This window comes from Lolium rigidum, chromosome 6 (assembly GCF_022539505.1).
Source record: "Lolium rigidum isolate FL_2022 chromosome 6, APGP_CSIRO_Lrig_0.1, whole genome shotgun sequence".
NCBI lineage: Eukaryota > Viridiplantae > Streptophyta > Magnoliopsida > Poales > Poaceae > Lolium > Lolium rigidum.
This window is the reverse complement of record NC_061513.1, coordinates 108,958,458-108,972,644: the sequence shown is the minus strand read 5'-3', so window position 1 is coordinate 108,972,644 and position 14,187 is coordinate 108,958,458. Positions and strand designations below refer to the sequence as shown.

Sequence of the window (14,187 nt, the reverse complement as noted above, 5' to 3'; positions counted from 1 at the left end):
TTGATTATCTCTACGTGAGATCTTTTAGTTGTCTATTTATATTTATAATAGCCTTTGTGCTTGAAGTATATTTATTTCACTTAGTTGTTGGCATTACATTTGTAATCAGCAGAGCCTAAAACAATGAAAAGAAAAGTAAAATTTATAGAAACTATTCACCATATATAAGTTACCATCCCTATTCCTTCAGTTGGTAGAAGATCTAACAACTTTTTTAAGGGATTTATCTGAGATGGGTGATTGGATGAAGGGGGGTGAAACACCGTTGTACTCTGAAGCGCAACTACAATACATGCTGAGCGTGATGCTTCTATCATAGAAAATATAGATAAAATTGTTGCTAGCACTTAGTAATCCAGAAACTCCAAGTGTAGCCCGAGCTACATGGCTCCTGTTTTTTTACAAAATTCAAATTTAACATTTTAAAGTTTCAAAAAATTCTGAAAAAATATTTCGATGTAGCTAATAATGTACTCTACCACAGTGCAAAATATTAAGATAAAATGTGTTATATTCGAGGGTTTCAAAATTTATAATGTTCACTTTTTCAGATCCACGGGTTTGTGAATTTTGCACAGTCCAAAATACTTAGTCTCTCGTATTGTTTTCTTTTCGCGGTGGTAGAATATTTTATTGTCTATCTATTTTTGTTCACAATTTTTCAAGAAAAACTATTTTCGAATTTATAAAAATATAGGCTACATGTATCTCGAGCTCCAAAATGTCGCACTCTTAGAAAATCATGCTAAAAAAAAATATAAATAAAATTGTTGCTAGCATCTTAAAAAATCATGCTAAAAGCTAAGAATTTTTTTGACTCCACTCCTACGAAATAGCTTCGGTAGTGCCACACCGCCCAACCCTTTTCGGTCGCAGTCCACCCTAGCCTCAGCCTCTCTCTAACTTCCACTAACCCATGTCTACCCTCTCCGCAACCCACCAGCCCACCGCATGTTCACCACTGCCCCAACCTAACTCTCAGAGCATCTCCACCAGCGCGCCCCAAATAGTCGTCAGCATAGGCGCCGGCTCTACCGTATGGGAGGGCCCTGACACTGCATCATTTATTTGGGGGTGCTGTTCCCACACCGACGCCCCAAACCGGCGGCCCCGATAGATGATTTGAATTAAAATCTCAAATAAAAGCATAGAAATTTGAATAAAGAGGAGGAACATTCCTCATAATTGGGAACATGGTTTTACACAAACTAAGACATAGTTTGAAACATGGTTTCCACAAACTAATACATAGTTTGAACCATGGTTGACACAAATTAAAACATTCAAAGTTGAGAAAATCTAACTAGTGTTGGCATCGCAGATTTCGTGTGTTCGCTGCCAAGAAAAACACTCCCACACTCCCAGTCACCCAAACTGAAAAATCCAGCTGGTGATGATAGCCATGTTGGTCATTTTAAGGAAGAACATCCAGAAACCTCCGTACCTATTTTCGTTGCGAAGAAACAACACTCGGCGTGTTCAATCATCCTCCTCATCGGTGTCGCCGTGGTAGTGCCGGCGGCAGCGCGTCTCGTCGAACACATTGACGCTCATATCGACGTCGCCGAGGTAGGAGAATGTGAGCACGCAGCCGGCTTCGAGGTCGTGGTAGCGGGCGAACTTCTCCCAACCGGTGTGGAGGTACATCTTGCAGCTCCCGTCGAACAGCACATCCACCGGCCACCGGCAGCAGTTGCAGCCAGCCTTCCGCAGATGCAGCGCGACCGGCTCGTTACCGGCGATGAAGTCGGCGAACTTGTCCGGCAGCCTCTGGATGCATAGTGGGTCGTCCTTGAGGACGATGACGAACTGGAACAACACTTACTGCTCTTCCTGCAGGTCCAACGATGAAGACAACGACGTCGCAAGCTACGGCGATTGTGCAGCTCTTCCGCGGCCACGATCACGGCCGCGATCTCGGCCTCGGCTTCTACCTCTACCACCCATGACATCGTCTCTTGAGATTGGGAAGAGAGGCGCTAGGATTTGTGTGTGATGGACGATGCGAGAGCGCCCTTTTAGGTAGACGACGTTTAGGTTAAACTTGAATGTCGCTGACGCGTCTGGCTAACAGACAGCTCCTATGTCCAAAAGATGTCCAAAAGAAAAATTTGCCTGTCCAAAAGATGTCCAAAAGAAAAATTTGCCTGCCTCGCGAGACGCGGGGCCGGCACAGGGTTGCCGGCGCTTCTATTGGGCGTGCCGGTGTGAGTCCATTTTCGCTGCCACGATAGCAAATGGTAGACGAGCATTGGTGGACGTTGAGATTTACATGTAGAATTTTTTATTAATTTTTTTTAATATTTTTAAAAAAAAAATTAGAGGAAGCATATGCACCCGAGAGTCGAGATAGCAACGAGTATTTCTGCAAGCTAGTATTCCATTTTACAAACTCTCGGGAGGTTTTATTGGCTATACCATCTTGCAACAGTTCCACAGCAGAAGTGACCGGACTACCGGAGCTACGAAACAAGATGCACCCTAGCTAAAGAACACGAAAGCACCGAACCCAGCTCTGGAGGACCCCGGACGAAGGTCGCTCACGGCTCACGGGAACGGCGCGTGGCGCTTCATCTCGTGCGGCACGACGTCCACGGCGAACCCCTTGTGGTGGCGGACCCAGTAGTCTGCCTGGCCCGGGCGCGGATCCACCGGCACCTCGACGTCGGCCCTCGCCGACTTGAGCTCCTCCGTGGAGAAGCCGTACTTCTGGTCGCGCTTCCTCACGAGGTCAGGGAGCACGGTGGCGATGCGCTCGGCCTGGGGCGACACCATGAGCGCGGGCGCGCCGAGCGGGAGGCGGTCGCCGCGGTCCACCTGCCAGGTGCACCAGAACTTGCCGAAGGTGCCGGCCATGTGGTCCCGCTTCGTCTTCTCCAGCAGATCCGGCACCCGCGGGCTCGCCCACAGCCCCGCCTTGATCTCGTGCGCGTGCGAGTGCCACAGCCTCTGCTCCTCCTTCGGCAGCGCCTCGAAGATCTTCCTCGACACGATGTACTCCACGCCTACGTACATACGGTGCAGATACGCACACAGCGGTGAGCTGACGGAACAAGGGCGGCAAGGCAACAGACAACTGAGCACGTACCGATGAGGCGAGCGTTCTTGTCGTCGGAGTCGTAGACGGGGCACTGGAGGACGTCCTGGGTGAGGCGGGAGACGTAGTGGTGGGTCTCCACCTGCCGGTGCGGGTCGTGCGCGTACAGCGCGAACGTGCACACGTGCTGATTGATCTGCTTCACCGGGCGCAGCGACTGCAGCGCCGCCGCGCCCTTGTCGAGCATCATCGTCGACATGGTCGTCGGCTTCCCCGGCGGGCCGCCGTCGCCTCCTGTTGAGGCCGGCGTCGGCAGAGGCTTCTTGTCGCTAGACGCCATCGATCGATAGGGGGGCTCTCCTGGCTGGTTGCACTGGTCTAGGAGTACTCTCTTCGGGTGGGCTTTAAGGCGTGGCACCGTATGGACTTGGAAGGGCTGCTGAGTGACACGTACGAAGTGACGAGGCTGGACGTGGCACACGGCATGCAGGGTAGTCCGGAGTAGGTGGCAGGTGTGCGATGACAAGTGTTGGAGCGCACCGCGCACGGCGTTCGAGCCTTCGAGACTCTGAAGGCAAGCAATGGTGCTGATGTAAAAATTCAGCAAAACTGCGAACCTGAAGGAGACAACAGACAAGGAGTATCGCAACCTTGCACACAAAATTCAAGTCTGTACTGAAGGAGTACATGACAACATGATAATTAACCTTCATGAACCTGAAGGGCACAAAACATCACAAAAACCTTCGCATCGTTCTTATTAGAACTCTGATAAGGTACTAGCAAGCAAGACAGACAGGAAGCTTGGTCGTCACTCGTCACACTTGCTCCGGCTGCTCCGACACATCCTTGGGCTGGTCTTGTTGCTTAACGTACTTGTACCAGCTGGACCAGTAGAGGTAGTTGAGGAAGTTGAGGAAGCTGAGCACGGCGAGCAGCCAGAAGAAGAGGTCGAGGTGGTTCCGGTTGATGTTGTTGCCCTGCAGCCAGCCTCTGCTGGTGGTGTAGTTCTTGGTGGCCGCGTTGACTGCTTTGACGATGATGGTGCTGAAGTAGTAGCCGAGCGATAGGGCGCCCCATAAGAACGCGGATGACATGGACTTGAGCGGGGGCGGCGCCTGCGAGTAGAAGAACTCGAGCAGGCCGATGAAGGTGAACATGTCGGCGACGCCGAACACGGCGTACTGCGGGGCCAGCCAGAAACATGACATGGGCAGCATCTGCACCGTCGGGATCGCGTCCAGCATGTCGTGCTCTCTGGCCACCCTCTTGCGGTACATCTCCACCATGGCGGCGAGGCACATGGAGATGATGCAGAGCACGAGGCCGACGCCGACGCGCTGCAGGTAGGGGATGCCGTTCGGGTGGCCCGTGATGCGGCGCGCGAAGGGCACGAAGACGCGCTCGTAGATGGGCACGATGAAGATGAGCATGCCCAGCGGTATGATGGGCAGCGACGCCGGCGGCATCGTCAGGTACGGGCCGAGCCTCGTGTCCATGGTGGAACCCTGCTGGATGGAGAAGGTCTGGAACTGGGCGAGGCAGGTGCCCATTATGATGGCGCTGCAGAAGATGGGCACCATGGCCAGCACTGTCTTGGCGTACTCAACCTGCGTCACCCGGCACTGACGCCACGGGTTCGGCGCCTCGCCTGCCGGTGTCTGAACTATGGCTGCCCTGTCCAGGAACCTGCATGCGCGTGCAGTATCGCAATTTAGTAAGAAAATGTCAATGCATGCATGACCAATTCACCATTGTAAATGATTAAATCACCTGAATGGCTTGTTTCTATGGGGCACGAACTCCGTCTCAGGGGAAGCTTTGCTTCTGCTGATCTCGTATAGCTCCTCAGGATTCTCAGGGAGCTCCAGGTTCCAGTTCCTGATTGCAGCAACGTACACCTGAAAACGGCACATATTCAGCAATCAGCACTGCACATATTGCCTGTTGGATTCTCTTCTAAAAAAGAAGCTAGCTGGAGGAGACCGGAAGCTCCCGACGTACCCGGAAGATTTCAAGCAGCGCGCTGCTGCCCTGTGCGGTGTAAATCCGGTACCGCGGCAGGCCGATGAGGAAGGCGATGAGAGCGAGTCCCATGACGCCTGTCGCGCCCCCGAACCCCTTGTCCCAGCCCTTTTTGTTCTGGATCCAGACGAAGAAGGTGACGCTGAAGGCCCCGCCGATGCACAAGGCGAGCAGCAGCCAGTTGAAGAAGCTGGACATCTGGCGCTTCTCCTTGGGGTGCTTCTCCTCGAACTGGTCGGCGCAGTGCGCCGGCAGCGCCGCCTTGATACCCGCGGAGCCGATCGCGATGAGGTACAGCGCCGCGTAGAGGAGGATCTCGTTGTTGCCGCTCACCTTCTCACACGGCGGCAACGGCCAGTTGCACTTCGGCGGCATCAGCTTTTCGTAGTGAGCTTGCAGCGTCAGCAGAAGGAGTCCCTGGGCGTATCAAACGTGTGAAGAAAAGCAAAGCACAGCGGTCGGAGAGAAGTAACAACCAAAAATCAAGTGAAGGATCCTTACGATGATCTCGACCATCGACGATATGATCACAGTCTGGTACCGTCCGACGAAGGTGTCGGCGAAGGCGGTGATGAGCACTGCGATCATGTAGCTCGTGCCCATGTAGTTGGTCAGCAGGTTGGAGGCGTCGGCCAGGTTGATGTGCATGATCAACATGAAGTACATGATAAGGTTCACGGCTAGAGACAGAGACGCAAGGTTCTCAAGTCCAAAATTCGCTGCAACAACAAACAACCCAAGATAGTTCAGATTAGAAGGCTTCACTTCTTCAGATTGTTAAAAAACATGTTACTTCATAATTTTCTGTTTTACTAGGATATCAGTAGCTAATTTATATTCCATGACTCTTAATCTATCTCATTTGGGGATGAGACATGGTACTCATTTGGGAGTATATATGTTCTGCTAACTATACATGCCCTTTATTTTTAGTTTTCAAACTGCTCATTTAGTGCCTTGAATTTCTGGGTATTCATTTACGGTTTTGCTATGTATCAGTCAACTGAGATTTTCTTAAGTCTAAGTCACTTACAAAAAAGTACTTGAGTTACACTTTTCTGTTAAAAAAGTGCAATTGCACTTTTTCTGCCAGAAATGTGCAACTGGACTGAGTTGCACTTTTCTTTGAACTGCAGTTGCACTTTTCTGAGTTGACTGAGACTTAAGAAAATCTCAGTCAACTGAGACATAGACACACCCATTCATTTAGCTGATATTGTTCATCAAAATATTACAACTCCCATTATAGCTATTTAAATATAGTAAATATTTTAGATGCTAATTGCATGTTGTCTATACATGTCTAATTACCTTTCATGTCAACTCTATACTTGTCTAATTACCTTTCATGTCAACTCTATACATGTCTAATTACCTTTCATGTCGCATGTTATCAATTTCTAACATACGAAACAACTATCTTGGCTAAAAACAACACAACGTGGTAATGAGCATATGGAAATTTTTTTTTACAAACATTATGCCAATTTAGTACAATCGCGAGCCCCAGTCCAGCTTGTGCACTATGAAGACTGATAATGATATTTTACTTATTTAGAGTATGATTAATATTTATGACCAAGAACAGGAATTACACAGAATGAAGAACGAATTGCCAACACCGCCATGGCGCCCTCGCACGGCAGGTCTTCCCCTCCAATCAACCTTCCCTTCGATAACTTCGTACGTTTTCCCTTCAACAGCCTCAAGTGTACCCACCTAAGGACCACATATGACTTTATGTGAATAACAAAGTCAATTTCATGACTATGGAGATGGAGTACTAGGCTTTAGATGAACCATGTAATTACCTTGTTGTTCGCTTCAATTGTTTGGCCATCTCCCTTGAATTCCTGTTGAACAAAAAAATTAATTGCACAACTAGTGAGAGATGCTGGTATGGGAAATGGACATGTAATTTCTGAAAGAAGTGGGATATTCTTTATAAACGAGTATCTACTACTCTTATATGTGCAACAAATACGGTTAGCTAGCTTCTCTCTTTTTTTCTTGTTAATGTTTGGATGTATTTCACTCGCGGCTAATAATTCGGTACCCATGAGTGTAAAGATATCAGTTTGGATGTATTCCCTTTCACAGTTGTATAGGGATCCAACGCCTTTCATGTATAAACAACTACGCCTAGTGATTTATACCTTATTCCTATCTTATTACCAAACATATTCGATAGTCGAAGAAAATTCATCACGCAGTTCAGATAGAACAGTAATTTTGTGTACGTTTTTATGATATGTTATGGTAATCCTTAGCTATTCAAAAGTCAAAACGAGGATGGAGAGCATAACATGAACAAAGAAAGATACCACAGAGTCTACTTTGCCGGTGGCTTCAGTGACTTTGCTCATCTCCTCGTGCTCCTATCATGATTTCAAGAAAATCGCACGGCAGTGAGAACAATAGCACATAGAGAAGGAGAGAAGTTGGAAATGTCAGCAAGCAAGAAAGCAGGGAAGTGAGCTAACCATTTTGGCCAAGAGCTATACGAGATCAGCAGAAGCAAATCTTTGGTGGTCAGACAGAAGGTGCAGGTGCTAAGCAATATAAGGCACCTGCTTTCACGAATGAGTCTTGTTCCTATGATTGTTTTATGGCCTCTCCATTTAGTCTGTTCTTGTTGCAAGTATTATTAGCCGCGAGGTCCACTAGATGTGGACATCGTAAACCTCATTAATACTACAGTACAACCTGGCCGTTATGTACAACCTACAGTTGTCATGTAACGGATCGGAGCGTAGCCAGCTCAGATTTTTTACATAACAGGATCAGCCAGATTGATTTGTCCACCCTTGCGCCGTTTGTAACTCTCCAGTCGTTTTGTAATTCACACACTAGGCTCTCCAAGGAAGCATCCATGGCTGTGCCTTTCATGGCATATGATGTTTTGTCACTGTCTTCTTGTGTGTAACAAAAAATACATACTGCTAGTTGCTTTCTGTGTGACCACATCAGAGATCATCTTCAGTATGAACGCTGCTTTCACAAACTCGAAATGACGCCATGCGATCCATGCATTGGTGAGGCTGATGAAACCGAAGCACAGCTTGTTCACAGTTCACATGCAGCACCCGACATGTTGCTGGAGCATTTGCCACCAAGTTGCCAGTAAGTGCCGGCACCGGCACTTAATTATTCGACGCTCCATAGAGACGTTAACAATGTCCCTGCGGAAACAACAAGTTAGAACTCGGAAGGAATCTGGGAAGCAGATTCACCTAATAATTCCCCCAGCTAGAACGCTGCAAATTCTTAATTCTTAGATTGTTCATAAGCTAATATGTCAGCAGTTGACATTGTCAGTGTGCAAATAGTAGACAGGAATAGAGGAAATACTCCCAACGTTAACAATTTCCCTGCGGAAACAACAAGTCAGAACTTGGAAGGAATCAGGAATCATATTCACCTAATAAATCCCCTGGCTTGAACACTGCAGATTCGTAATTTATACATTTTTTATAAGCTAATATGTCAGCAGTTGACATTGTCAATTTGCAAATGGAAGGGAAAAGAGGAAAGGTTAGCCAACATTCATGGGCTTCCTTTTGTTCCACTTGGAAACATGTCCTCCTGGTCAGTACTGCTCCTAGTGTCCACAATACAAGGTGCCAAAAGATCAGTGCAGCCAAAGCAGCAGCAGCGTGCATACCTCTGCTCATTTCACATTTTCAGTAACTCATGTGTCCCATGATCTGTTTCAGTTTTGCAAACGCAGAGAAATTTGCTTTAACTTTCCACCCAAAGTGCACAAGTCATCGGTTTTAGTGGAACACTGTTTGACTTTTTGACAGCTGACACCAGAGTGTGCATAGCTCAGTTACATTCTGCTGGACTAAACTTCAAAGGGAGAATCACAAAACACTAACGCAAAATCCATAATATACATGAAATTTCACTGCCAGAAAGAGAAATCTGGGGCCAGATGAAATATTTTTGAACTGGACAAAAACATCTGGATGCTACTTTGCTCAGAGCACCAGCACAAGAACCCTGAATCCACAACATGTTACAAACAGTACCTTTTACATGAACAAAAGAACAAATGCTATCTTTAAACACGGTGCTTCATAGCAGAGTGAATGAATGAATGCTCAACATTTTGGTCAATAATTTAATAAGGAGTACTTCGCACGCACAATAATCCTTCCCTTCTCCACACCTAATTTTGCTCCTGTGACCAGCCAGTGGCCAGGAGCATCCTGTGGGCCCTTCAGCGTCTCTGTCATGTCAACAATCTTCAGAAGTTTAGAATTATCACTTGAGGATGATGAAGATTCATCTGTTCTTTGCATCGAAGAAATTGGACTGTGATCCCACACTGATCTCCTAATTGTGCACCCAGGAACTCTGGAGAACAACAGTTTAAGGTGTAGCACACTCTTTGCACCAAAATCCCACACTCCCAACTGTGCACCCGTGACAATATAAACGCCAGACAGGTCTGTGATATTTGTTTCGGTGTACTCTATGGGCGCAGTGCTGACATGAGCAAAATTCTTCCACTTGATTGGTTCAAACCATCGGCTATCCTGCTCTTCCGGCCCTTGCCATTTCGGTGGCCCAATCGTGATATGCGCATCCCAATGAGGTACAAATATTTTTGGCAAGGAACCAAGGTGCTGCAAATGAATAGTCAAACGGTTTTGTTTTGTTCCTTCCAAGCACAGCCTGAGGCCAGTGACTGGTCTACGCCCAACAGATATCTGCATGTACACCATTGCAAAAAAAATCATCTTAAAAAAATATAATTCAGGCTTTCACTGAATGGAACCCCCAACTTAAGTTGTTGACCCCTAGTTTCTCTGTGCCATCTTGTGGCCACAAGACATGATGAATTGAACTTAAATTCATTGTATTCTCTATTGAAATCTTTGTATTCTCTATGCAGCCAACATAAAATTCACATCTCAAGCAAATTATCAGAAAAATATTATTTTGTTTCTATTTTAACGAACACACTTGGTGAATCACAAGATAGGATCCAGGCCTTAAGTTAATCTACCAGTGGTAATTAGCAGTATTTAAATCTAAGGGCACCCTTTACCTGTTCTGTGCTAACAAAGAGCTTTGGACCCATCAAGCTGAACTGAAGTGACGGGCACACAGGCTCCTTTCTGTTTTGACCAGCAATACCCGGTGGTACTGGAGCCCAAACTAGTTGAACTTGGAAATCTAAGAAGTATTGTAACTCTTCAACCGGAGGTTTGTCTGGAGAACAAAAAATACTAACAATCATTAACAAGATACATACTATAATATTAGAATTTTAAATTTCCATCAGGAAAAAAACAGATAATTATCCAATCCGTTGGCAGAAGAAACATAGGAAAATGTTTTTCTGCATCACTATCTTTGGATACCATTACCACATTGGACTACTGATTTAATCATGGCAGACATGATGACTTTATGGCAGATATGCTGGTCGTGAACATACAAACATTACCCATGCTACAACATTTCAGTCCGAACAGAAGAACTGTACAGAGACCCTACTACTCAGTAGTTCAGGACAATGGCTCAGGTATTAAAATTTTGGAAGTCACGCTGATATGGCTAATGCACGTTAAAGCAGTCCTGAAAAGGAACCAGATGCATGTCTTACATGTCAAGTATAGATCAATTGCACGAGCAATGTGCTTCTTCCCAGGTACATCATCAACAAGGGAAACAATAGGGAGAAATGTCATGCCTATGACATCTGGTGCTGAGGGAACAGTTTTTATCCATTCAATAGAACTTTGAACAAGATCGCAACCTCCCCTCCTTCTGAAGATTACTGTCATATCCTGTATAAGTAACTGGAGTTAGGAACTTTGGCAGCTAAAGAGGTGCAGCAGACACAACACATATGTATAATGTATCCTACTGTATCTTTTCTTCTTCCATTGAACATGAGTGAAGTTTAAAAGTAGCTAAGTTCCTACTTGTGATACTTAAGGTGGTTTTAAAAACGCATCAAATAGATATCCCCAGTGCAGATGTCATCCTTTCAAGCTCACACAGCCCTCAAGGCGCCCCAACAAAGGACATCTCGGGAAGTTCCTATTCTTATCAACAATTCTTTACTCCTCTTAAAGACCCAGTTGTTTTCAATGGTGTGTCTATCTCTTATCTTCCCCTGCTTCTATATCAAAATAAAAATTTCTGCAACTGGGGCTCTGTACAAAATGCTGCCACCATGGGCTCTGTACTGGAATAAGAAAAACTGCAGCAGGAGATCTAACACACGATTCACTGTTGAAGCCGCACCTACGTACAAATTGGGCAGGGACCTGGACGTTGTTAAGTTGGAAACCTACTGGTCAAAGACTGTTTCTGTAGATGCTTCTACAGCCGTTGAAGACCCAACAGCTGACAAAGCATTGACACATTGAGAGCTCCAAGCTGGGGGGGGTGGGGGAGTTTTGTTAATCTCGTAACATTGTGATCAGAGCAATGGTATCGTATTAATTTGTATTTTCCAGTTAATTCTTATCAAACCTTTGCAGCCTTGTAAGTAACTAACAAAAAACTAAACCTAAAAATGAAGTAGCAACTTATCATGTCTTTGAAGCGCAAAATGCATATAGCATCACCAAAATCGCATTTTCTACAAATATGTGTTGCCTGAGGATTGGTAAAATCGTTACATTTATAAATTCTGTAGCAACGCATGGTCACTTAGCAAGTGCAATAGAAAAGGTACACCTACTCCCTCCATTCCTGATAAGAAGGCATATAAATTCTTTTCAAAGTCAAACAATGTGAAGTTGACCAAGTTTATAGAAAGTTATCAACATCTACAATACCAACATGTAAGTGTTGATGGTTTTTTCTATAAATTTGTTCAAACTTTACACTGTTTGACTTCAGAAAAAAATTATACGCCTTCTTTACAGGAGAAGAGGGAGTAATATTGAACTATTAATACCAAATGGAAGACAAGGAATTGGCTAACCTTCTCACTATAATTGATGGGGGGTTCATTTGACTTGCTTTCCGCACCCGAGAATCTTTCATTCCCAATTTCCCTCACATAATTTCTAAACTCCAATTCAGACAATTGGGACGAGGAGTGCTGCTTTATGTATACTTCATCCTTACCACCAACCATTACAGAAGTAATAATATGCGTGCCGTAGTTCTCAACAAAGCTGGAGGGAAGTGAAACAAGAACAACTCGTTATATGATATAAGGGAAAAATTATAAAGGGGTGGCCATAATTAGAACTGACCCTGATAGCAAGGTCAATGGAGAAGATTACCTACTGACCTAGCCAATGCTGATGGATCCCAAGTATACGGAATCGCGAGCTTTACACTCTCTTGCAGGGTCAGTTCATCGTTAGCTATTTTAACTCTATACAGCGGCACGGAATAGCCGTCGATGGCGAGGGACTTTGTCGCGGCCGCGTCGTTCTTCCAAGAACCTGTGAAGCTGAAGAGCGAGTTGAAGGAGCCCAGCGGTACTGTTTCCAGCAGGCCCGCCTTCCGGTTGAAATGTTCGGCCATCTGAGCAAGAAATGGCGATGTCAGATACGGCGAATCGGACAGCCACGACGAACAAGGAATATGCACGATCCGATCAAAAGCACCAATTTTGGGACTTGGAAGAATCTCTCCCTCACCTTGTGGAAGCTACAGACGAAGGGCTCGTCGAGGGGACCGCCAGGGGAGACCGGGCGGCTGCGCTCAGGGCTCCCGCGGTAGGCCTCGACCTCGACGTCAGGGGGCACGCCGCAGAGCAGGCCGCCGGCGAGGGTCAAGTCCCGCGCGCGGGCCTCGTCGAGCGCGACGAGCCTGCCGGCGCCCTTGCAGTAGAGCAGGCGGTGGTCGCCGGCGGCGTCGAGGCCGCGCCCCACCGCCTGCAGGGCCGCCTCCAGGGCGGACCCGGCGAGGCTCATGGGCCCCTCCACTTCCCCGCCGCCGTCTCGAGATCCGTGGCGATTCAGCTTGGCGACGACAACAAGCAGAGGCTGCTCCGGTGCTCCTTCTCGGAGATTACGGGAGGAGGGGGGAAGAAGACACGGTGGGGGGTTGGAGGGGTCGTCGCTGGAGAAGCTTTTGACCGCCGCGATTGCTGTCGATCGGAGAAGGGGAGGGAGAGGGGGACACGGTTTCTACGGAGGAGGGGAACTCGAGGAGAAGGCGACACTGCCTGCCTGCCTGGAGTAGTTTGGTTTGACTGGTTTCCTTTTTTCTTTTCATTTGCTCTGGTTCGATCTTGTCAAATCACCACAGATATTAGTATTTCAATGCACGTCTTCAATGTTGTCATGCCGGTTTTCTGCGTGTAGTGGTTGAAAACTGGAATGCATGGCCATTGAAAAGATTGTTTGACTTTCTCAGTTGCAATTATTTGGGAATCTACACACAAACAACATGTCAAATTTGGGGCATCTACTTTTCCTTAGTGACAAATTTCAAAACTAATCTCCTAGTATTAAGAAATAGTCAAACTTCTGTAAATTATTTTAGTTATCTACAAGAATACTCCCTCCCTCCCCAAATACATGACATATACTTATACTTATGGGATTTCTATTTTCGTGCCCCTGGTTCGTTAGTTGTACTCAGTTTTTCTCAGTCCCTTAGTTTTTTCTCAGTTTTCCCCTCCTCTAGTTTGAAACACGCACAAGTGCTGAAACGGCCGGTAGCCGTCAAGTCAGAGACCTTGACCGTTAGTCTGACCGGGTGGGGCCGCATAGGGGCAGCTCCTCCCTGACCGTCTCGTGCTGACGGGTAGGGTCAGGAGACACGTAGGAGCAGCCATCCATCTATCGCTGACGTGTGGGCCGTTTTATGTCATGATTTTATACGCGTTGCCGCCAATGACAAATGGGGCCGCTCTATAGGGCTGCCGCGATCAATGACCAAGTGGGGTCGTATATTTTTCAGGAAAAGACATATATTGCCGCTTCCGTGGGCTGCCGCAGCCAATGACCGATGGGGTCGTCTATTTATTTAGAGAAAATCATATATTGCCGCTCCGTGGAGCCTCCGCTGACCAATGACCAGTGGGGTCGTATATTTTTCGAGGAAAAGACATATATTGCCGCTTCCGTAGGGCTGCCGCGACCAATGACCGGTGGGGTCGTCTATTTATTTAGAGAAAATCATATATTGCC

At 46.7% G+C, this 14,187-nt stretch overlaps 3 protein-coding genes across 3 annotated transcripts; all 3 read right to left on the bottom strand.

Annotated features, from left to right (window-relative positions):
• Positions 1-2,547: 2,547 nt before the first annotated feature.
• On the bottom strand, positions 2,548-3,377 carry LOC124659939 (oil body-associated protein 2A-like). The gene is made up of 2 exons (XM_047197743.1): positions 3,089-3,377; positions 2,548-3,005 (listed from the first exon to the last, which is right to left on the bottom strand). Exons 1-2 carry the CDS (start codon positions 3,375-3,377, stop codon positions 2,548-2,550), a joined length of 747 nt encoding a protein of 248 aa, XP_047053699.1.
• Positions 3,378-3,855: 478 nt separating this feature from the next.
• On the bottom strand, positions 3,856-7,936 carry LOC124663094 (protein NRT1/ PTR FAMILY 4.5-like). The gene is made up of 8 exons (XM_047200840.1): positions 7,913-7,936; positions 7,387-7,440; positions 6,874-6,915; positions 6,658-6,781; positions 5,564-5,781; positions 5,042-5,479; positions 4,811-4,938; positions 3,856-4,726 (listed from the first exon to the last, which is right to left on the bottom strand). Exons 1-8 carry the CDS (start codon positions 7,934-7,936, stop codon positions 3,856-3,858), a joined length of 1,899 nt encoding a protein of 632 aa, XP_047056796.1.
• Positions 7,937-8,933: 997 nt separating this feature from the next.
• LOC124661669 (MACPF domain-containing protein CAD1-like) lies at positions 8,934-13,205 on the bottom strand. Its single transcript, XM_047199545.1, has 6 exons — positions 12,688-13,205; positions 12,333-12,571; positions 12,018-12,213; positions 10,683-10,866; positions 10,122-10,285; positions 8,934-9,780 (listed from the first exon to the last, which is right to left on the bottom strand). The coding sequence occupies exons 1-6, from the start codon at positions 12,961-12,963 to the stop codon at positions 9,181-9,183; spliced, it is 1,659 nt and encodes a 552-aa protein (XP_047055501.1). The 5' UTR covers positions 12,964-13,205; the 3' UTR covers positions 8,934-9,180.
• Between the last annotated feature and the right edge of the window lie 982 nt (positions 13,206-14,187).

Bases quoted from the DNA above. Each gene is read 5' to 3' on its own strand.
- LOC124659939 (XM_047197743.1), bottom strand. From the start codon at position 3,377: ATGGCGTCTAGCGACAAGAAGCCTCTGCCGACGCCGGCCTCAACAGGA. The intron at 3,006-3,088 runs GTACGTGCTCAG...GTATGTACGTAG, and splicing joins CAAGAACGCTCGCCTCATCG to GCGTGGAGTACATCGTGTCG.
- LOC124663094 (XM_047200840.1), bottom strand. From the start codon at position 7,936: ATGGATGCTTCCTTGGAGAGCCTA. The intron at 7,441-7,912 runs GTGTGTGAATTA...AAATCATGATAG, and splicing joins ATGCTTCCTTGGAGAGCCTA to GAGCACGAGGAGATGAGCAA. The intron at 5,782-6,657 runs GTAATTCCTGTT...TTGTTGTTGCAG, and splicing joins CAATTCGTTCTTCATTCTGT to CGAATTTTGGACTTGAGAAC.
- LOC124661669 (XM_047199545.1), bottom strand. From the start codon at position 12,963: ATGAGCCTCGCCGGGTCCGCCCTGGAGGCGGCCCTGCAGGCGGTGGGG. The intron at 10,286-10,682 runs GTAAGACATGCA...TTTGTTCTCCAG, and splicing joins AATTGATCTATACTTGACAT to ACAAACCTCCGGTTGAAGAG. The intron at 9,781-10,121 runs GTAAAGGGTGCC...GTGTACATGCAG, and splicing joins TCTTTGTTAGCACAGAACAG to ATATCTGTTGGGCGTAGACC.